Genomic DNA, 20529 nt, shown 5'->3' with positions numbered 1-20529 from the left:
CATGCGGGAATCTTCAACATCGGACCTCCGCAACCACCAAGAATCTATCAAACCCCCCGGCAGTCTGCCAGCCATTGCGACTCGCACAAAACGCAACAATGGCACTGCTCGCTCGCACCGCCCGCAATGCTCTCTTCGAGTCGAGGTCGATAATACAGCCCACGATTTTCCGCGCAGGAGTAACAACAATATCGCACAACCTCGACACATCAAATACACCAGAACCGCTCATCCAATCCGGCCACCGCATATCACAGGAAGCCAAGGAGCGCTCTAAAACGCCTCAGTCTCTGCCATCAAACGCACCTAAACCTGCTACCTCTGAAAACATCAAAGCATCGCCACATGCTCGATCAGACATTGTCTCAACGACGCTCACACCCTCTGTCCGAACACTCCTTCCGCTCCTGCAAATGCAACCAGCACACTACATAACTGCACATCTCCACGGACGACCCTATCTCCTCACTCGCGGCGACACCCTTCGCCTCCCCTTCCAAATGCCGAACGTCCGCCCTGGTGATATCCTGCGTCTCAACCGCGCCACACACATTGGCTCACGAGACTACACATTAAAAGCACCAGAGGCCGTCAAGGGGACATCGGACCACGGGAAAAAAGTTTACTATTTGGATGAACGGTTATTCACTTGCAGAGCGCGCGTTGTGGGCGTCGAGAGCGAACCATTGCGGGTTAAGGAAAAGACCAAGAGGCGGCGGAGACATGTCAAGCATGTCAAGAGCAAATTGCACTTTACAGTGTTGAAGATTAGTGAGTTGGAGGTTAAGAGCCTGGAGGAGTATGAGGCAACATTGGCACAAGAGGGGGGGGAGCAGAGTGTACAATAGTGATGGAAGGGAAGGGTTATGCATTGAAAGATGCAAGGTCGCAATGCCTTGACGACGAATCCTTGATTATGCACATGTATCGACAATGAACTCGATCGAATTTATAGCAACCAACTCAATAGAGAAATCCTTGAAATGCACACACCCAGAGGGCTTTCTGTACTTTTTGACTTTCCCCGGAATGTTGGGTAAGCAAAACGACATGTGTGCGAGACTAGATTAGTGCCGTTCAAGACAAGAAGACACACCAGGTTCGCACTTGATAATTCTCAATGCTATGTTCTGTATCGTAACTAGTATTACAGTTGGGTATTGTGTGATTGATCCCAGTACGCCAATTATGCTTCGACAACCTCTGACTAAGCTCGCTATTTGCTAGACCATTGCTTCTAATGCACCACCTGCGCTGCATAGAAGTCTGGATGTTGATTCTGGATCATCGATGTGACCTTTTCTACCTCTTCTGCCAATCCAGTCACGTTGGCGTCCCATTTGCGCAGCTCCTTGCCCACTACTCGCTCCGCATGGCCCGTCTTGCGCTCTCCACTTGCCTCTCCCTCGAAGAAGACATAACGGTCTATTTGATCAATGTACCCAGCAAGACGGCCTTGCTCCAACATCTTGGCTGCGTAGTCCTCGGCCTTTTCTGCGTCAATGCCCAACAGCTCACCAAGCTGGTCGAATCCGATGTTGTTGTACAGTTTTGATGCGCCGACTAGATTGTGCTCGAGAATAGCCTTGTCCAATACTGTCAAGCCATCTGAGCCTCGTGCAAGGTGGTGCGGATCCAGCTTAGCAGAGAAGGCTTTGATTTCAGCAGGCGTAAGCAGACGGTTCAAGAAAATCTTCTCCAGGATTGCGAAGTCGTCTGCAGAACTGGCTCTGTCGTCTTTGTATAGCTTGGCCAACATCTTCCCTCGCTGAGGACCTGCTGGTGCGAGGACTGTACAGATAATGGCCCGTCCAAGGAACCCATCTCGCTCCTCACTGTCCACCAGAGGCTCGTTGCTTATGCCGTAGTAGGCTTGCGCAGCGTCCAGGAAGGAGCGTTGTGAATCGAGAATACGAGCTTGACTAAGATGGAACATGACCTTGGTCGCCTTATCTTGGACACTGAAGATGATATTCTTGATCTTGTTAAGATGAGTGTATGCACTCGTTGGGTCATCCTCTTCTAGATAGCACCGCACTATGCGGATCCATACTTTGGCCTTCTCATCAGGAGTGACGGACTTCTGGGTAGATTCTAGGTTGATGGTAGCTAGTGTCTGTGCAGACCGCCTGTAATCCTCGTTCTCTTCGAAAGCGTCTGCCAGTGCTTGCTTGATCTGTGTATCCTGCTCCTCATATTGCCCCACACCCTTAGACTGTAGTAGTGTAACAACCCTTTCACCAATCTCTATCTTGGCATCTGGATCCTTGAGTGTCCGGAAGGCGTCCACAAAAGCAGCAAGAAGTGGTCGGAGCACGACTATGCCGAGTGAGTCGTCGAGGAGAGTTTGTGCATATGCTTTTAGGTCGGCAGCCACATTGACCGAAGAATCGATGATATGCTGAAGGAGAGCGGTGTATTGAGAAGGCTTATCGCTAACAGGCGCCGTCTCAATCTCCTGCAAAGCAGTGGTGACAGCTTGCGAAGCCATGGCTTGGGGAGGGGCAAACGTAAACAATTGCGGGGGTTTGGCTCACTTGATCGTGGATGGGCGGTAGATTTCTGAGTTGAATTCGAATAATACAACCCGATATGAGAGAATCTGTTCACTGGTCTCACGGGGGAGGATCAAGATTACGCTCACAGTGAGTGGCAGGCAACAGACGTGGGGCAGCTGCGGCAAGTGCGAGGCTGCGCGACAGCTCCGCGTTATCGATAACGGCCTTGGCACGCTAATGCGAGCGCGCGCCGGGAACAACCAACAATGGGCAGCCTGCTGCCTTTCATCATCGGACCTACACCTTACCCTTCCTTCGTCGCCCTTGTGCCACGTCTTTATTCTTTCCCTTTTCCAACACCATCACGGTCCCTACCTCTGCCCGGAAAGTCAGGCACCCGTTCGCTACCCACTATTGCCACAATCTCTCTCACACGTCGCCATGAACGGCATCAAGGCAGACCCCGATGTCAAGATGGACCCAGACGCATCTACTCCAGGCGGGGGCTTTATGGATGATGAGTTCTATGAGGATACTGGCGAGATGATCATGAGCAAGGATAGTTCAGACAAGGATATCTGGCTCACGCGCATCCCGCCGTGGTTGTATGAAGCAGTTTCAAAGTGGGACGATCTCGCCGATGGAAACGACAACGACCAGATACAAATCGGAGAGGTTTACGGATTTGCGACAACAAGCGGCATCGATAAAACGAAGCCCATGCGTGTCTTCCTCAACGATCGCTGGCGCGCAAAGTCCAACCTGCCCTCTGCCTTCCAGCTCGATCCTGCGCCAGCCACCGACACAATACTCGGAAACACATATGTTTTCACAGAGAAGGATCTACCAGGCTTTCGGGGTCATGGCTACAGTAGAGGGGGCAACCAAGGGAGCTTTGGCGGTGTGCAAGATCCCAAGGCGCGCGTCCAAAAGCGAAGCAAGTACAAAAAGGCCATCCCTAAGCAGACCGCCCTTGTTGGTCATGCGACGCGACAGTACAATGCCAATCCTTTGGAAACAAAAGAGTACAAAGACTTTAGCGCAGCACGCATCAAGCAAGCCATTCAAGGCTCGCACATGACCACCATAATTACCAAGGATACCGAAGTCTCAGATGTCAACAATTCCATCATGCTCAACAATCGATTCAAGAACTTCATCAGGCCTATGACCAAAGGAAAATCGCAACAGAACAAGGCTGCTCGTATGGCCAGGTCGGATCTCATCGATTTCTTGCATACTCTATTCGACGAGTATCAGTACTGGCCTATGAAGGCTATCAAGCAGCGCACCAAGCAGCCAGAGCAATACCTCAAAGAGGTCCTTGGCGACATTGCACTGCTTGTCAAGTCTGGGCCCTTTGCAAGTAACTGGAAGCGCCAAGCCGTTTTTGAAAATCAACGTGATACCAGTAAACAAGCCGAGGCAGCTGCTCCAGAGGGCCCGGGTGATGGAGATTCAGAGGGTGAAGATGAGATGGAGGATGTGGTCTAGAAGACAGGCCCAAACACTTCAAGACCTCTACATGTGAGGATGAAGATGCTGGCCAAGGATGTGACAACTGCTTTAGCGATACCCGACTTGCACAGAAACATGCGCAGGTGAAAAAATTGGTATTTAATTGAAGACGAGATGTTTTTCTGCGTTTTCCTCTATTTGCTCTGCTAGAAACCATAAAGGAGGTATTTTTGGACTATTTGTATTATAAAGCATGCGCTTCTTACGGCTCGTAACCAATATATACTATAATGGACTCACATAGTCAAAGTGTAGTGAAGCACTTCAAGACTAGATACAGTTTGATCGCCAACTGTCATCATGACGCTAAACCGTTCATGACTCGTACCGGCCAGGCCGAAAAGTATACCGCAATAAGCAAACCGACCCACTTCCTTGCACTTCGGCTATGCATACGTATGTTCAATCTGTATAAGAACGCTCAGATTCATCCATTTTCACACATCTTATCCAGCTTACTCATTGTAATCTCTGTATACATCGACTGGCGAATAACAGTAGTCAATTCGCCGTTCTAAGAAGAGAAAACCAGAGGCGCCATGGCGCGGCAACAACAGCAGGGCCATTGGCTAGACAAGTATGCAAATAACCATGCTGCTTGGAAGGTATCAATTGCCCCCGATGGAAATCAGGCGTTCCAGCGTCCCCTGGGACTAGTGGAAACCTCTTTTGACGCTGATGGCACATACTATGGCGGTCGGGCAGGTATGTATACAAGCTCTCAGTACAACCCCCAACCTCGTTTTGCTCTGTTCTAGACTATTCAGAATATTCCTAGCGGTATTCCAGAACGAAATCAGTTATAATATCAACTAAATATCTCGTAGATATGACTAGTTTCTTTACCTTGGCCATTCAGCACAAACTCTCAAAAGACGAACTCCGGCATAGAATAGCCTTGGCATGGACTTCTCTTCGCCTGCAGCACCCTCTTCTTCTGGCACGTGTTCATGACGACCCGGATACAGGAATCCGTGGCTTCGCAGTGGATATCCCCTCTACACAGAACGCCGCTATCCAAGCTGTTAAGGACAACGTCGTTTGGATCGAAGATTCATATGACGAAGTCAATGACGAAGAAATCTACCGCCACGCCTTCAATGTGACCAGAATTATTGAGCCCAAGAAATGTCTGTCGAAAATACACGTTCTACCTATTACACGCCTTCCTGACGGGACATTCTCCCTCAGCCTCCTCATTGTAATTGCGCATCAAATATCCGATGGCTTGTCGGCGTACAACTGGTTCAGTCACTTCAATCGCATTATGAACCAGCCAATTCATGAAATCTTAGCGGATATCGAGGCATTCCGAAGAGCAGACAAAATAAAGGCCATTCTACCAGCAGCCCAAGAAGACTTGTATCCACCCATTGTCGGGAACAGAGCAAGGCAACGCTGGTTCTGGGCTTTGATCCGCGTGTTACGTCATGTACACAAAGGCTTACCACCGACATTTACAAACCCGCTTCGTCGCGAACAGAGACTGGAAGTGCCAGTACCATTGGAGCCAAAATTTGACAAAATCTTTAATTACAGTGCTTCATCACGACCACCAATGTCATGCGGACACATCACTGCTGCGCTCTCCGCCTCCGCATCCTCCCGCCTCATATCGCTCTGCCGTTCTGCACAAGTCTCCATAGGCGCCGGTTGCTTTGCTCTCGCAGGTCTAGCCATGATGTCGATCCATGAAGCACTGAATCCTTCATCCCAACACCCCCCCTTCACAGCATCCTTCCCGCTAAACCCTCGCGCCTGGTTCGTCAACCCCCCACCCCCAGAATCATGCATGCTCGCTTTCAGCGAAGGCATCGTCATGCCCTTCCTGTCCTCAGAACTTCCCATCGAAGGCAGATTCAAACTAGTAGCCAAGCACGCGAACCGCGAACTAAAGGGCTACCAGAAGCGGCTCAAAGGCAAAGGTACTGCCGGCACGGCGGGTATACTAGACAAGCACTCTCCAGCCCGTCTTCTCGCAACGGGATACGTTGCGCAAATCGAGATTATCCAAGGTAAATTGCCGCCTGAACGACGCTCCTCGTCTTACAGCAGCCCGCAAGGCTCGCTTCCACCCAGTACAGCGGGATTCAGAGCAACGTGCGGTGTTTCCTCTGTAGGATCTCTCGCGACATTTTTCAAACGGGGTACTTATGATCTTCAAGATCTGGGGGATAGGGATTTTGCAGCAGATTTTCGAGATGTAAATATAGGTGTTAGGGCAAGGGAGAATGAGTTTTTGGTGGGAAGTTTGACCAATGCGGAGGGCATTGTGAATTTTGGAGTGAGTTACGATTTGAATGCTATTAGTGAGGAGAGGGCGGAGCTGTGGAAGACGACGATTGAGAATTTGTTGGAGGTCGGAGCGCAGGCGAGGCTGTAAGAGGGTGCAGCGCAGGGTAAGAAATAAAATTGTGGTGTGCAATTTCTTTTTAATAAATTGAATCGGAAAGTAGGTTCCCAGTGACAAAAGAATTGGTTAGTTTAACAAAAAAGCCCATCTTGATGGAATTCTGTGATTTGTGGAGGGAAAAAAAAGAGAAGTGCAGGGTTGTGATCTTGGTGCACATTAATAGAGCATTCTAGTAGCAATTGGAGTTATATTCCTTGGGATGTTCGCACTGGTGATCCGGTCTCCCTGTTACATGTCTACATGTGCCTCACCAGTAAACAACATATGTGAGTGCTCTTGCCCATTTGCATAGAAACTGGCCAAAATACTGGATAATTTGTACTTTTGATCTTGTACATTTGAAACCATAATCCACAGTAGTGGTAGGTTCCGTGGCACAAACGCTTTACATGCGAGTGACCGAGTCCCATAACCCAACGCCTTGCTAAGTACGATGCAAATCCGCCGACACGGCCGCTTCAGTTGGCCTCGTGGAAAACCGCGGAAGTACTTTTAGGTATTCATGTCCTGGCAATGGCGCTGTCAAGGCGTTTTATAATCTCGTTCTGTGAACGTTGTGATTATGTCTGTTATAGCAGTCTCAGCATCCTCCGGCTCCGTGTGTGCCACGATCATCCAAGAACGATGAGGTATATTATCATAAGAGTGTTGATGAACATTAACGGTACTGTATGGAGGTCAGTCTGTATGTCCTAAACATTTTCCAGGGAAACCATGAGTGTTTCGTGTGGGGAACATGGCTGCTGGCGGCTGACGGAGGGGTAGACATACTCCGCATCAATGTTCGTACTGAGGAGACGAGGTTGATCAGTCGTGCCTTGACGCTTGAGTCATCGCGCTGACCAGGGAAGCCAGGATCTGCCGATGCTGTCCAACCAACTGTCCATAGTCAGTATACGTGTGTCCCAAATAAATCGATATAGCCGATGCGCGTGCGGGAGGATACAAGGAGGGACAGAGGGCGTCGAATCGGATCAAACGTACTGCGTGCGAGAAAGCGGTCTTCGGAGAGGATGGCGATAGCATTAATAAGGAGTACGGCAACTAGACGTGTTAGCGACTTGGTCTGTCCAATGCGACTTGACGAGGAATACCATAGAACAGCCCTCCCAGCCCGAAGAAAAACATATTTAAGGTCTGATTTGAGTGACCTTGCCGATTGGCGTGACGTTTGTAAAAGCAACACTAGGAACGAGGACTAGAGCGGTGGTGTTGCTGCGGCTGTATGTGAGAAAGACAGTTGTCGTTCGCCAGGGTCAAGCATCATAGGTCTTTGGATTATGTAAGCATTCATATCCGATCCGCGAAATAGTACTGGGTCGCGTTTCCACGATTGTTCTGCATGCTTGCGACACGTCAGATCGTTAAAGAAAAGAAAATGTATGTAGCTATTATATCGAGTGGATGTATACGGCCCTCGTGATCACGCTATCGGACATGCACCAGAGCATTCGGTATGTCTGACTGTGCACTGTAACATGACAAAAAAGAAATCTGATCGTGATAAGCAAGACTGATGCTCGATCTTGACGTAGATTCAATCTGAATCGCCATACTCTATGACAAGACAGCTGTGCATACTATACCTTCTCTAATAGTAGATCATGCGGTCCTTGGTTAGTAGCCCCCATATCAACCATAGTGGGTTGCGCTGATGATATAAGTAATACAGGTACATGCATGCATGCAGGGATTGCGTCCCAAGCAGACGAAACCGATCGGGAATCAGTGGAATTTGACACGTGTAGTCGGTCGGGGTGATCCAAGTTGAAGATATGCGCGAGCCGCGAGAATCCAGTGCAGGGGTCCGGCGATGATCGCTTGATCGCTAAGGCCATGGCGGACCCGGCGCGTGTTTCTGCATCGCAAACCCTTCCGCCAACATGTTGATTTTGCAAAAGTCGAATGGCCAGGCCCGGAGAGAAGGCCATGGCCGTTGCTGGTCGTGCACTATCCTAGCGCCTATTAGGTCAACATGCAGAGTTGCGTCATTCTCGTTGCACCAGGAGGGCGGTCGGGGTGAAGATGGCGTTCTAGAATCGCTTGTGCTCTGCTCTTGACCTGCCTATGTGCCGATACACACATAGTACACACATACAGCAGCATCTTTTGGGTAGGCGACTGCTGAGAAAATCCTCGACGCACTGCAACCTCGGCAGCTGGCAGAAGCTTCTTTGCCCCCGTGCGCTCATCGATTGTCTGGTCTAGAACTGATCTGCCCGCCTTTACGCCTCGTCGTTCAATCCCCACTTCGAGTGCCCATCGACTGTACTCTACTCTGTTCTGCAGGCGTTCTTCCTAACGTCTCCCGCCGTCACTCCGCCCACTAGCCCCAGAGGCGCCTTCAGCCTTTTTTTCTCTCTCTCGCGCCTTGTTGCACGCGACTGCCCCTATGCCTGTGCTAGGAAGCCCGCTGCTCGCCGCCGCCCAGTCTCCTTGAGACGATCCAACCTCCCGGCGCCCTTCCTTCGGTGCTACGGCCATTATCTCCGCGCCGACCAGGGTGCGAGAAACAATCTCACATACCTACATACACCTTGTCACGACCTCGTCACCGTAATGACTGAAGATATCGCCGGCAATGAGGGCGATTACTTCGCAATGGAGTCGCGCTCCCGCCCAGAGTCTCCAAGCTCGATACGTAGCGATCCCATGTCTATGCACTTGACTGCGCCCTCAACCACCATTGCGTCACTCACCGCGCTACAATACTTGCCAATCCCAGTCCTTGTCTTGTCGTCACAAAAGACTGTGATACTGGCCAATGAAGCCATGGGCCGGTTGTTCAACATTGATTTTGAAAGTATTCATCATCTCTCCATAACAGAGGCCTTGCAGGGCAAGACCATGGGAGAACTGGGTGTAGATATTATACAAAACGGTTCTCCGATCCTGATCACATGGGAGGTTGGTGTTCATGTGTATGGTTATTTTTATCCAAGTCAGCTAACGCATGTCATGTCTAGGCCTTCCTCAATTGCGTTGTAAACGATGCAGTGGCGGACAACGTGGATACAGACGGAGACTCTTATATGGCGAGCGGACACACCACGCCCACTGCAGACAACACCATGTATCGACAGGACAACCAGCAAGCCCAATCTCTGCCGCCTTTGAGTAGTACAAATCTTGCACGAACTACGGTACACGATGTATCGGTCGATGTGGTTGTCGTACCACTTGCTCTAGGCTCCGACGACACCCTGCAAAAGTGTGACAGAAAAGGATCATACAGTGACGCAGTACAGGCATCATGCATCGTTTCAATATGGAGCATTGAAGACACTCAATACTACACGTTGACCTTTACAAGCGCAACACAAGTCCAAGATTCCAAGAGCACACAACCCTCTACGCGTATGGTAAACCGTACAAATACCGGAGTGAGGCTCGACAAGTCACGCAGCTCGGGCTCAAGTACATCTTCAAGCCGACGTTCCAACAACAGTTCAAATCCCACATCCAAGGTTGCCACGCCCACCCTGCAGCAGCCAGAGTTCCCTCCCCGTGGTCCTCCTAGCAAAAACAAAAGTGACATTGCAAATTCCGCATCTGTCTTTCAGAAGGCAACACAGCTCAAAGATGCCATTCTTAATTCTATTACTATGCCTGCTTATGGTATGTTCTTTTTCTTCTTCCGCTCAACTGTCTGTATTTTGCTAACACTTCCCAAGCAATGTGGAAAGATGAGAGTTTTGGTATACCAAACAAAGCGCTACTGCGACTCGTCCCCAAAGACACTTCTTACCTTTCTGGCGACCAAAGAGATTTCCTTGCGCAGTTCTCGTGTTGGACTGAAGACTTCCAACGTCGCCTTCCGATAGAAGAATTCCCCATCATTGAGGTCTGTCGCCACAAGAAAAGAGTCGAGAAACAGCGGCTTGGCATCAGACACCCTGTGACAGGCTCTGGGATGGTGTACGAAGTCAACGGCGAACCGGTTTTCCATGAAGAGACTGGAGAATTTCTTGGTGGCATAGTGGTTTTCAAGGATGTTACAGAATACACCCAGAAGATTGCGGAGCAGATTGAGCAGAACGAAAAGCAATTCGAGTACATTGCAAACTTTATGCCCGTCATGGTATGGACGACTACCCCAGATGGCATGCACGACTGGTTCTCGAAGAGATGGTACGACTACACAGGCTTGACAGTGGATAAGTCTTTGGGCGAAGGCTGGCGGCTTCCATTCCATCCCGATGATATGCGCGCAACCGCTGCACGTTGGTTCCACTCGCTGGAAACGGGGGATGAGTACAACACAGAGTACAGATGTCAACGTTTCGACGGACAGTGGCGCTGGATGTTGGGGCGAGCTGTGCCCTTCTACGATGACGCGGGCCGGATAGTGAAGTGGTTTGGCACCTGCACCGACATCCATGACCTAGTGCTGGCACGTCAAGAGGCGCGACAAACAAGGGAGCAACTGCAACAGGTCATCCAACATGCAAAAATTGTCTTGTGGGTCATCGACCGCAACAATCGTGTCAAAGTGCTTGAGGGTGAGATTGATGCCAACGAACACTTTCCAAAGGACCAACTGCTTGGTAGAGACGTATACGACGTTCTTGCATTTACTGATAATAATCGAGAGCGTTGGCGCGGGCCAATACAGGAAATCCTCCAGGGCAAACAGTCGGATGAAATCGTCAATGGCGGTTACATGTCTGAGAATCGCTATTACCGAACCCGCCTAGTGCCGCTGATGAGCACGTCACGAACAGCAGGTGTTGAAGGGCAAGCTTTTGTGGATGGTGTTATAGGCGTCTCGATGGACATTACAGAATTACGGGAAAGAGAAGAACAGCTGAAGGAGCAAGAAAAGGAGAATTCAAGGCTACTGGCCAACGAAGCAGCAGCGAAAGAGGCCAGCCGGATGAAGTCTCAATTCCTGGCCAACATGTCCCACGAAATCCGAACGCCCATAGCTGGAGTCATTGGTATGAGTGAGCTCCTGTTCGATATGGATCTCAACGAGGAGCAAAAGGAATGCGCCGAGAACATCCACCGATCAGCAAACAGTCTCTTGACAGTGATCAATGACATATTGGAGTAAGCCATTTCTTTTTGTCAAGAATATTGATTGTCATATTCACCATGAAGGATTTGCTGACTTTGTCACCCCTTTTCAGTTTCTCCAAAGTAGAATCCGGTCGGCTGGACGTTGAAGAGGTGCAGTTCAGTCTCAGCGTGGTGCTCAGGGATGTCAACAAAATGATGGCCTTTGCGGCCAACAGAAAGGGGCTAGAATATCAGAGTTTGATCCAGGACGAAGTACAGTCAGATCTACGAGTCATTGGAGACCCAGGCCGGCTTCGCCAGATCCTTACCAACGTCCTCACCAATAGCATCAAATTCACGTCTGTAGGGACTGTCCAACTGTCCGTTTCTATCAGCCATGAAACAAAGGAGACGGTCACAGTCAACTTCAGCATTGTCGATACAGGCATCGGAATTGAAGAAGAGGTTCGCAAACGGCTATTCCAGCCTTTTAGTCAAGCAGACTCATCCACAGCACGGAGGTTTGGTGGAACTGGTTTAGGACTGACTATTAGTAAGAACCTGGTCGAGCTCATGAAGGGCCAGATATGGCTCGACTCCAAGTTGGGACAGGGCACTACGGCCACATTCTGGATCCCCTTCACCCGGGCCCCCTCACAGGATGGCGAGTCTCCGTTGGTGCATCTGGAGTCCATACCGGATCGGCTTCAGAGTGACATGTCAGTCTCCTGTGGAAGCTCTGAAGGCCATACACCACCGTTGACCCCACAGGTGTCCAATGGAACTTCAGCTTACCCAATGTTCAAGTCGGCCATACCGGATCAGTTCATGAGTCTTTCTGAGAGTGAAAGACAGAATGTCCATGTGCTAGTTGTCGAAGACAAGTAGGTTTTCACCAGAATTCATGACTGAAGAAATTGCTCACCAAACCGTCTACAGCCACATCAATCAGCAAATCGCCCTCAAAACTATTAAAAAATTGCACTTCTCAGTCAACGCAGTGTGGAACGGCCAGGAAGCACTTGAATACCTGGCCAAGGAGTTCGGTCCGTTACATCCACGTCCGGACATCATCCTTATGGACGTCCAGGCAAGTAAACCATGTAGGGCTGCTCTGGCTCGGCAGCTGACGAATGATTGCAGATGCCCATTCGAGATGGCTACTCTGCCACGCATGCTATTCGGACAGAAGCTCCTTGGCGCAACATGCCCAAAGTTCAGGGTGTTCCTATTGTTGCCATGACGGCTAGTGCAATCCAAGGGGACAAGGAAAAGTGCGTGTCGTGCGGAATGGATGTGAGTACTGGAATAGACATGAACTAGTGTATGGAAGAGCGAGAAGTACTGAAACTTGACAGGATTATCTGGCAAAGCCAGTAAAAGGAAAAATTCTGGAGAAGGTAAGTAGGTTCCCCAAGCAGACGAGTGAATTCGCTAACGACCAAAAGATGCTTGTCAAGTGGGCACTCGAAGGACGGCGAAAAGCGGCAAGGGAAACGCCTTGCACAAATGACAAGGATCGACGGAGTAAAACAGTTCCGAACCCTGGAAACAGCTTTAGTGCTAGTGATCACCCGCGAACGGCAGGCATGTCTCTGGAATCTGAAACGACGGCGCAAGCACTGACCGCAGAACTTGACCGCCTCCACTACCAGAGCGATGCAGCGTTTGCCAGGTCCAGCGAAAATGAGAGTGAAAGAGCCATGCGACGTATCCATGCGGAGGAGAGGGATAGGAAATTGCGGGACGAGAAGCTATTCTCGCTCGTGGGGCCTCAACTGCTTCACCACAAGGCGTCCGAGGGGCCCCACAGTGAGCCGTCAATGCCTTTGACCATGGAAAACATTGAGAAGCTGGTGCACGAACAAGACGCGGATGGCTCTGTTACGAGAAAATCCCCCTCACCAGACGAGATGGACTCGAGTGCTACCAACCATGGGCCTCACAACATGAGTGAGGACGACAATCACTTGCGACCGCGGTTGCAACACGTCCGGAATCATGAAAGCGAACAGACCATTGTTGAGCAAGTGGCTCGATGAAGCAAGTGACGTTGAAAGAAAGGGAGAAGCCGAGATGGTACCGTCAGGTTGACGTGCAACTGAGGAATGAGAGCAAAGGCTGCTCCTTCCTTTTTAGAGCTGGTCCATGGCGCACTCCACCAAGAAGGTCATGCGTCAACCGTGCAGAATTTCCCACTTGAGTGGACGGGTTGAGAATAATCAAACAAGCACAAGGGCTGTTGGCAAGGGGCGCTCAGCTACGACCACGGTTTGGGGAAGTGATGATGATGACGATGATGATGATGAAGATTATGAAAGTTTGATGTTGGGGCTGGGGGGAGCGGAGCTAAGGGGGGGAGGGGCCGCTCAGCCAGGCTGTGGTGATTGGAACGGCTCCCCAAGGCATCAGAGCACGTGCTTTTCCGCTTTCACGGTAGCAGCACGGAGGGTGATATCCATGCAATCTCATGTCAGAAAGAAGCGTGTGGCTTTCCTCTTATAGTAGCTATGCACTTCCCAACGACGTCATGTGCAATGGAAGGCTACTTTTGCCGTTAAGAAGCAGCATCGTATTTTAGTGCAGGTCGCTCGGAAGGGGTAAATGCGACGTACTTGGGAGTGTTTTTGGGGCGGGCGGACAGGCATAGGGCGGGCTGTACGAGTAGTACTGTAGCATTGGCACTGACATGGGGGTGGCATTGGTATTGGCATTCGCACGTTGACAATTTCTCTCGTCTTCTTTTTTTTCATCGCGCATAAAGGGGAGAAAAAAGATGACAGTGTAGGATTTGATGATGGTCACAAGGGTTGGCATGCGGTTCGGATTAGGAAGTGGGCAATATTCCGATCTGCGAACTGCATTGCACGTTCGTTAGTTTCCACATGGCAGCCCGTCTCAAAGTGGAATTGGATAGGCAATCACTTCCCAAAGGATTGACTTTATGATGAAGATCATAAGCCTTGGACGTTAGATAGGTGCGGGAAGTGGGATGAAGATCATAGTAGACAAGTCAGATAGGATTTTGGACATGCAGAATCTCCCGCGCAAACCTTGGAGACGCACAGACATTTCTTGTTTGATTTGTTTTGGTTACGCAGCCCACGCGCCCTCACCCCCTTCAAGGCTGTAAGGGTGACAGCCCACGTTACTCCCGCAGTTTCAACAGACGTTACATCGGGCGGCTTGAGCACTTGGGGACACTGCGGCACGCCGACTCGAGGCATTTTTCTCTTGGCATGCTAGCTGGTGATTGGTCGGCGACGCGGGCCCCATTGCGCCGCTGCCCGTGACGAGCTTTTTGCTCAAAAGAATGGATGTGCAAGGTTATGTACAGGAGTGTACATGGCAGGGTGCCAGAATGTCGGGTTCTCTTGATTCGCTGCCTCGCCGACCACATTTGCTTTGCTATTTCACTCGAGTGCTTTGCGCTTGTTGATAGGCTTTCGGCTCACTTGCTGCCCTGTTCTCTAGTGAGCCTCTGCTGTAGCCCTGGTGGGTGGTCCACTTTGGATGACTCCGCAGTGCCCTCTTGCATCAAGGAATGTTAGTCGACCGGTGTGTGAGTACGTACGACTACAAGGACGAGTGCAAATTTACTATCTCTATCTTGCCCATCTAAAAAAAATGCGCCCCCGGCTGTCAGAATGCGCTGATCGCTCTTGCAGAGCCGCACGTCTAGCTCACGACGGAACCGTGGGGTAGGCTTGATGGCGATCTCCAGGAAAATGGGAACAGTGTTGCACATCGAACATAGAAGTGTACATGCGTAGGTGTACAACCATGTCTACAGCAGCTTAGACACGCTATACAACGCATACGAGAGGGGAGAGAGGGGGGGCCGGGCGGCGGATTTGGTTCTCCACGCACCATGCGCTACTACTCGTATTGGCTGACTAGACTCTGATCTCGGAAATAAAAAAGAGAATCCACAAGCTTATCAACGAGTCGCCTGGCTTGGCAAGCCAACACAAAGTCGGCTCAACAAGTCAACGGCTGATAAACTGAGGGGATGCGGCCGAGCTTACGAATGCAGGGTCCAGTGTGCAAATGCCGAGCACGTCGTAGCCGGTAACGGACAACAAGGCATGGAAGAGCATGGGACGCGCAAAATTGCACTGTAGCGCGAGGTTGCGGTCACTTTGAAAAGGGCTGTATCCACTGGTCTTGCCATGGAGCCCGAATGAACATAGCGGGAGCGGTAGAGCAGTTGAGCAAGTAGTTGTAGTTATTTGGGATGACGGCTCGAGGAAGTAGAGCAGAGTAGTGCTTCCGCCGACAGGTGCATGGCCGTAGTAGCGCTGGAGAAAGGCGCAAGCGTGTGGATACCAGGCGCGTTCAAGTGACTTTGGAGAGCGGGATGGCGCTGCTGCTACAGGAGTTGCCCTGCATCACAAGGCTCCGCGGAACGCCCAAAAGTACAAAAGTGAGGGGTGTGAGGGGGTGTGAGGGGGGTGTGAGGGGGGGAGTGCACAGTGCAGTGGTGGGTATGTAGAGTAGTGGGTATGGGTAATGGGTGGTGATGGTGGTCCGGGCACGATGCGCATGGGATGCAAGGCGGCCGTATTATAGCAGCAAGCAGCCAATCAGGCGCCGCTGCAGGTTGCGCTAGTGGGCGGTGAGATGGCAGTTCCCAGTATGCGTCGTCTTGGCTCCTTTGCCACTCCCCTCGTCACTTGCAAAGGCAATGCGGCGACGACTTGCCCACCGCATCGCGGCCGTTGCTGTCCAGTAGAGTACTACATACTTGCTGTGCCAGCGGGCGCCAGATATACGACAGAGTTCCGACATAACTTGGCTGGCGAAGGCTATGCAGCCGGTGCAGGCACACGCACATCCCTCCTACTCTGCTCCCACCACGACTGTACACCTACTTACTCGAGCGGCACGCAATGCGCACTTGGCCGCCTCGACATCATCTTGCATGCGGTGCTGCTGTCGCCAGGTACAAATTGTGCGGTGCGCCAATCAGATGCCGCTAGCAGCCCCCCAGCTAGCAGCAGCGCTATAGCAGCTTTGCCCATGACGACATCCAAGGCCAGCGCCCACTTTGTCTTATTGCCCTCACTCAGCAGGGCGTGTCATTGGGAATACAGGTGGGGCTTGGCTCTCATCACTGCTTGCAGCTAACAGGTCTCATGCGCTTGAGTAGCTATGTACACTTACATACACGCAGGCCTATCTAAGTGGATGGGTGTGAGTGCAAGTGTGTCGTAGGAGCCATGTTGTCGTCATTGGCAGGCATAGGCGCTGTAGGTAAGTACAGCAGCACTATCTGCTCGTACCAATGGGTATACCACTACCACGTCGAGTGGGTGCTGTGCAAAGCAGGTACGGCGACGAGATGACGCTGTCCCCTATTAGAGTGAGGACGTCTTCCCCCATCCAGCCTACTTGTCCCAAACTGACGTGCAAGCCTCAGCTTTTTTGGTCCACCATCTGACAAAGCCTCTTAGACGTCTGGCATCAAAAGCAACGTGGACGGCGATCAAACGCTTGACCATTGCTTAGGTGTGCGCACAGGCGCATGTGCCTCAGGGGACTAATTTCACCAGAGGCGCTTTTTTTTTCTCTCCTCGACGCCGCCGTGCACAATGGAGAGTCAGGAGGGGGAGGGGGCGGAACCCGCGCTAGGACCAGGTGGACGACGGTGGGAGAGTTCGAGTTTACGCAACGTCGTGGAGATGGGCTGTGGCGGTCCGACTCCGCGACGCGAAAGCAGCGTGCCCGGCCAGTGTCCGGCGCGATGCACCTCCAAAAGGGCAAGTGTGTGAAGCCGCTTTTTCGGTCCCTCTTGCTGGCGCGGGCCTTGATCCTAGACGACCGTTGTTGTGCAGCGACGCTTCTTGAGTCGTCGATGCTTTCGCGCTCAGAGTGGGAGAAAAAGCACAGCAACCATCACAGGGGCATACTACACTACACACAAGCACCCACCAGGATGATGACAGCGACGCCCCATCACCATGGCCGTGCCGCCCACACCCATACCCACGCCCACGCCCAGCATGGCTGCGGAGCCCTCGCACTGTCCGCTCCGCACATGTGGCTAGCCGTGGTGCCCAAATGGGAAGCATGCAATTGTGAGCATGCGTGCTAGGCTGCTTCAATGCGCGTCGTCGGCCCTAGTGCTGGTGGATGCACGCCAAAACAAAAGCCAGAAAGCCCTCCCGCGCCTGCCGCCCGCTGATTCGCGGTGCGCTGGCTGGCAGAGAGCTTATTGCTAGCCTTGCTGGCCGGACAGGCGTAACGCGAGTGGTGTGGACTGGTGGACTGGTCGCCGACGGAGGCGCAGGCTTGCCGGCCATGGTTCAGACGACGAGCGGAAGGCAATAGCCATGGTGCGGTGCTAAGCCAACGGCACACACCGGGCTGTTGAGGCTACAGTGCCAGATGGCGCGGATGCAACGCAGCCCGTGGGCACGTCGCTGAACGACCGCTCTCCACCTGCGTAAGTAAAAGCAGCGGTGGGCGCGCGCAGGGCTAGCGTCGACTGCTACCCCCTGTCGGCGCAGACGTAGCAGCGTCCGGGGTGCTGAGCCAGCATGCCAGCTCCTCTTGCCTGCCTGCCTGCCTGCTTGGCCCCTAGCCTATGATGGCGGTCCTGCTGTGAACCCAAAGACGTAAACCCTCCACGCACGCGAGTTTATCAATGAGGGCTCCCCGACTGCTTGCCCGCTGATCAACAGCCTCTTCACCTTCTGCGCACTGCCCAACCCTGACCCTTTGGCCCTGCCCCAAACCCCTCTATACTGCTTTCATCATCGCTGCTCTCTTATCCTTACTTGTTTGTCGCTGGCTTGCTTTTTCTGGCGAATTAACGTTACCGAACTTTTCCCACGGCGACACGCAACACGCAACCCACCCCACACCCTCCGCCCCTGCACCCACTGGGCATTCTCCCCCCCCCGAGCACGGGTCCTCGACGTGAAACGCCCGAGCGTCTGCCACTCGGTCGCTGGTGTCCGCTTCGCCCTACACCTAATCTCGCTGGCTCTTTGTCACGGGTCCTGCTTAGTACAGGTCAACTGATCGACATACCAAAGCGATCATCATTACTCCTCTCGGAATACCACTGCACGGGAGTCCCCAGTGTCAGAGAGAATTCAAAAGGTCGCAGATCCCATCGTTGACTGCTTGTGATCGACTATCTCCACGTTTTTGACCCTCGACTACCTTGTTTCACCTTTTGGATCTACGAGTCGAGTCTTGACTGTCGCACTCAGCTTTATTCTCTTGTACCACTTCACCCTCCTGTCCCTTCCTGGACCCTCACCATCCCTTCGCATCCTCTATCAAAAGTCTCCGCAATGGCAATGGCAGTCGACAATCGCCAGCAACCCCAGCTAAACGGCATGGGCTACGACCACATGCGCTACCCACAACAACCACACTTCACCAACCCATGGGTCTCGGCCAGCACCTCACAACAGCAACTCTACCAGACAACTGTGGCACCCAATGTCGACGCACAGCGCCCCACAAGCATCGCCATTCCCTACCACGGCATGCCCGTCACAGCCCCTCCCATGGGACAAGGTATTACTCTCCCGGGTGGCAACTTTGCGACACCAAACTTACTTGATGCCTCTGAAGATCTCATGTCACGAGGATACCCAACTGGCTATGCTACATCCGCCTCCCCTCAAAATCAGACTTATGCTCCTACTTCAGCTCCATACTCCCAGGTGGAATACGCAAACACAGAACGGAGCCCATATGCATTCCAGCAGGATGCGTCTCGTCGCTCTTCACACCCGTTAGTCCCCTCAATAGCATTCTACGAATCCGTCGAGTCCCAGCGACAGCGCCAAAGTTCACTTGTTGACTTTAGCAGAATGAATAGCCAGCAGCCACGCAACAGCTTTAGCGATGCTCTCGATGCTAGCCGCGGCATGGTTTCCCTGAGCCAGTCAGATATTACACCAAGGAATATCTACGGTACTCAGGGAACCAGCCGCAGTTCCACAGAATCTTACGGATTCCCTTCGACACACTCCGCCCACTCTTCCATCTCATCTGCCAGCTATGGTCCCAACGGATACTACGGTGGCGAAGGCTCAGTCACCGACTACAGCTCCGCTTCCGAGTCTGTTGACCTAGGCAGCTCGCGCACCCTTCCTCGCCCCAACGCACTTCTCGGCGCAAGCATGCCCCCTGCCCCCGCCTCCATGATGAGCCAGTTCAGCTCAAAGGTCTCATCCAGCTCGCAAAAGAAGCACAAGTGCAAGATTTGTGACAAGCGCTTCACACGACCAAGCTCCCTCCAAACCCACATGTACAGCCATACTGGAGAGAAGCGTAAGTTTTTATTTCGGACTCTTTTTTGGATTGTCTTGCTAACTGTATCATAGCATTTGCTTGTGAAGTTGAGGGTTGCGGACGCCACTTCTCTGTTGTTTCCAACTTGAGGAGACACCGAAAAGTACACAAGAATGACGGCAGCATCGACCATCCATCACCAGACAGCGTCGAGCACTAAAGGACTTTTAGGTCCAATTGTTTGTGTTTACGCTTCTTTACCTGTATCATCATCGGCCTTATCGCTCGTCTAGCACACCTGATGTTTGAGATACCATTGTTGCGCATTTGTCCGCCAAGATGTTAGAGGGAGCCGCATCTAGTTTGGATGTTTCTTCCACCTATCGCTGCACACTACTGGCTTTTACGGAGATACCACCTGGCCCTATTGCCTACGAAGGAGGACCACCACCACGGCGTTTTTTGGCGTTTCCATCTGCGAGCCCTTTACGAGTATCTGTTTGTCATTTTTGTCTCCTTTCGGTCTGGAGCGATTTCCTCAATACTGTAATATTACGCGCATCGATCGCCTGGGCCAGGATATTGTTTTTCCTTATCGCCTGCACATATTCGCCTAATTCCCAGCTGTGCTCGATAAGGCCTCCGGTCCACTGTCGTCACGAAGCACATGCTGTCATCATTCGCTTATACCCTTTAATATCTTTTAGACTCTCTTTTAGCAGCCACCCGGCCGATGCAGCGTTTGAACGGACGGTTTGCAGAATGACGTTTGTACATTAGCAGTAGCGCGCATAGGTACCACATAGCGACTGGTAGTAGCCAGGGTAACTATCAACACGA

The 20529-nt window shown here is 51.8% G+C and overlaps 8 protein-coding genes across 8 annotated transcripts; 5 read left to right on the top strand and 3 right to left on the bottom strand.

Annotated features, from left to right (window-relative positions):
- Positions 1-48: 48 nt before the first annotated feature.
- On the top strand, positions 49-1042 carry COCSADRAFT_337178 (uncharacterized protein). Its single transcript, XM_007703131.1, has one exon. It carries the CDS (start codon positions 99-101, stop codon positions 846-848), a length of 750 nt encoding a protein of 249 aa, XP_007701321.1. The 5' UTR covers positions 49-98; the 3' UTR covers positions 849-1042.
- On the bottom strand, positions 1043-2676 carry COCSADRAFT_337177 (uncharacterized protein). Its single transcript, XM_007703130.1, has one exon. The coding sequence runs from the start codon at positions 2489-2491 to the stop codon at positions 1238-1240; it is 1254 nt and encodes a 417-aa protein (XP_007701320.1). The 5' UTR covers positions 2492-2676; the 3' UTR covers positions 1043-1237.
- A 115-nt stretch (positions 2677-2791) lies between these two features.
- COCSADRAFT_37932 (uncharacterized protein) lies at positions 2792-4252 on the top strand. Its single transcript, XM_007702843.1, has one exon. It carries the CDS (start codon positions 2940-2942, stop codon positions 3990-3992), a length of 1053 nt encoding a protein of 350 aa, XP_007701033.1. The 5' UTR covers positions 2792-2939; the 3' UTR covers positions 3993-4252.
- Positions 4253-4555: 303 nt separating this feature from the next.
- On the top strand, positions 4556-6399 carry COCSADRAFT_200677 (uncharacterized protein; the record flags this gene model as incomplete). The annotated part of the gene is made up of 2 exons (XM_007703129.1): positions 4556-4721; positions 4844-6399. The coding sequence occupies 2 exons, from the start codon at positions 4556-4558 to the stop codon at positions 6397-6399; spliced, it is 1722 nt and encodes a 573-aa protein (XP_007701319.1).
- A 540-nt stretch (positions 6400-6939) lies between these two features.
- On the bottom strand, positions 6940-7783 carry COCSADRAFT_337172 (uncharacterized protein). Its single transcript, XM_007703128.1, has 4 exons — positions 7524-7783; positions 7414-7473; positions 7201-7308; positions 6940-7096 (listed from the first exon to the last, which is right to left on the bottom strand). Exons 1-4 carry the CDS (start codon positions 7555-7557, stop codon positions 7041-7043), a joined length of 258 nt encoding a protein of 85 aa, XP_007701318.1. The 5' UTR covers positions 7558-7783; the 3' UTR covers positions 6940-7040.
- A 1016-nt stretch (positions 7784-8799) lies between these two features.
- Positions 8800-13797, top strand: COCSADRAFT_120032 (uncharacterized protein). The gene is made up of 8 exons (XM_007703127.1): positions 8800-9336; positions 9396-10047; positions 10104-11481; positions 11562-12314; positions 12370-12520; positions 12574-12726; positions 12789-12830; positions 12879-13797. The coding sequence occupies exons 1-8, from the start codon at positions 8989-8991 to the stop codon at positions 13470-13472; spliced, it is 4071 nt and encodes a 1356-aa protein (XP_007701317.1). The 5' UTR covers positions 8800-8988; the 3' UTR covers positions 13473-13797.
- Positions 13798-14838: 1041 nt separating this feature from the next.
- On the bottom strand, positions 14839-16454 carry COCSADRAFT_27509 (uncharacterized protein; the record flags this gene model as incomplete). The annotated part of the gene is made up of 5 exons (XM_007702753.1): positions 14839-14922; positions 15005-15217; positions 15459-15731; positions 16178-16238; positions 16309-16454. The coding sequence occupies 5 exons, from the start codon at positions 16452-16454 to the stop codon at positions 14839-14841; spliced, it is 777 nt and encodes a 258-aa protein (XP_007700943.1).
- A 2283-nt stretch (positions 16455-18737) lies between these two features.
- Positions 18738-19909, top strand: COCSADRAFT_161582 (uncharacterized protein; the record flags this gene model as incomplete). Its single annotated transcript, XM_007703126.1, has 2 exons — positions 18738-19728; positions 19782-19909. The coding sequence occupies 2 exons, from the start codon at positions 18738-18740 to the stop codon at positions 19907-19909; spliced, it is 1119 nt and encodes a 372-aa protein (XP_007701316.1).
- Between the last annotated feature and the right edge of the window lie 620 nt (positions 19910-20529).

The sequence above is a fragment of the Bipolaris sorokiniana genome (assembly GCF_000338995.1).
Source record: "Bipolaris sorokiniana ND90Pr unplaced genomic scaffold COCSAscaffold_9, whole genome shotgun sequence".
Lineage (NCBI taxonomy): Eukaryota > Fungi > Ascomycota > Dothideomycetes > Pleosporales > Pleosporaceae > Bipolaris > Bipolaris sorokiniana.
Note: the sequence above shows the minus strand (reverse complement) of the source record. Positions and strands in the feature narration are given on the sequence as shown.

Excerpts from the sequence above, each read along its gene's own strand:
- COCSADRAFT_337177 (XM_007703130.1), bottom strand. The coding sequence starts at position 2,491 with ATGGCTTCGCAAGCTGTCACCACTGCTTTGCAGGAGATTGAGACGGCG.
- COCSADRAFT_37932 (XM_007702843.1), top strand. The coding sequence starts at position 2,940 with ATGAACGGCATCAAGGCAGACCCCGATGTCAAGATGGACCCAGACGCA.
- COCSADRAFT_337172 (XM_007703128.1), bottom strand. The coding sequence starts at position 7,557 with ATGTTTTTCTTCGGGCTGGGAGGGCTGTTCTATG. Across the intron at positions 7,474-7,523 it reads GCTGGGAGGGCTGTTCTATG|TTGCCGTACTCCTTATTAAT; the intron begins GTATTCCTCGTC and ends TAACACGTCTAG. Across the intron at positions 7,309-7,413 it reads AGACCGCTTTCTCGCACGCA|TTGGTTGGACAGCATCGGCA; the intron begins GTACGTTTGATC and ends GACTATGGACAG.
- COCSADRAFT_337178 (XM_007703131.1), top strand. The coding sequence starts at position 99 with ATGGCACTGCTCGCTCGCACCGCCCGCAATGCTCTCTTCGAGTCGAGG.
- COCSADRAFT_120032 (XM_007703127.1), top strand. The coding sequence starts at position 8,989 with ATGACTGAAGATATCGCCGGCAATGAGGGCGATTACTTCGCAATGGAG. Across the intron at positions 10,048-10,103 it reads TATTACTATGCCTGCTTATG|CAATGTGGAAAGATGAGAGT; the intron begins GTATGTTCTTTT and ends ACACTTCCCAAG. Across the intron at positions 12,315-12,369 it reads GTGCTAGTTGTCGAAGACAA|CCACATCAATCAGCAAATCG; the intron begins GTAGGTTTTCAC and ends AACCGTCTACAG.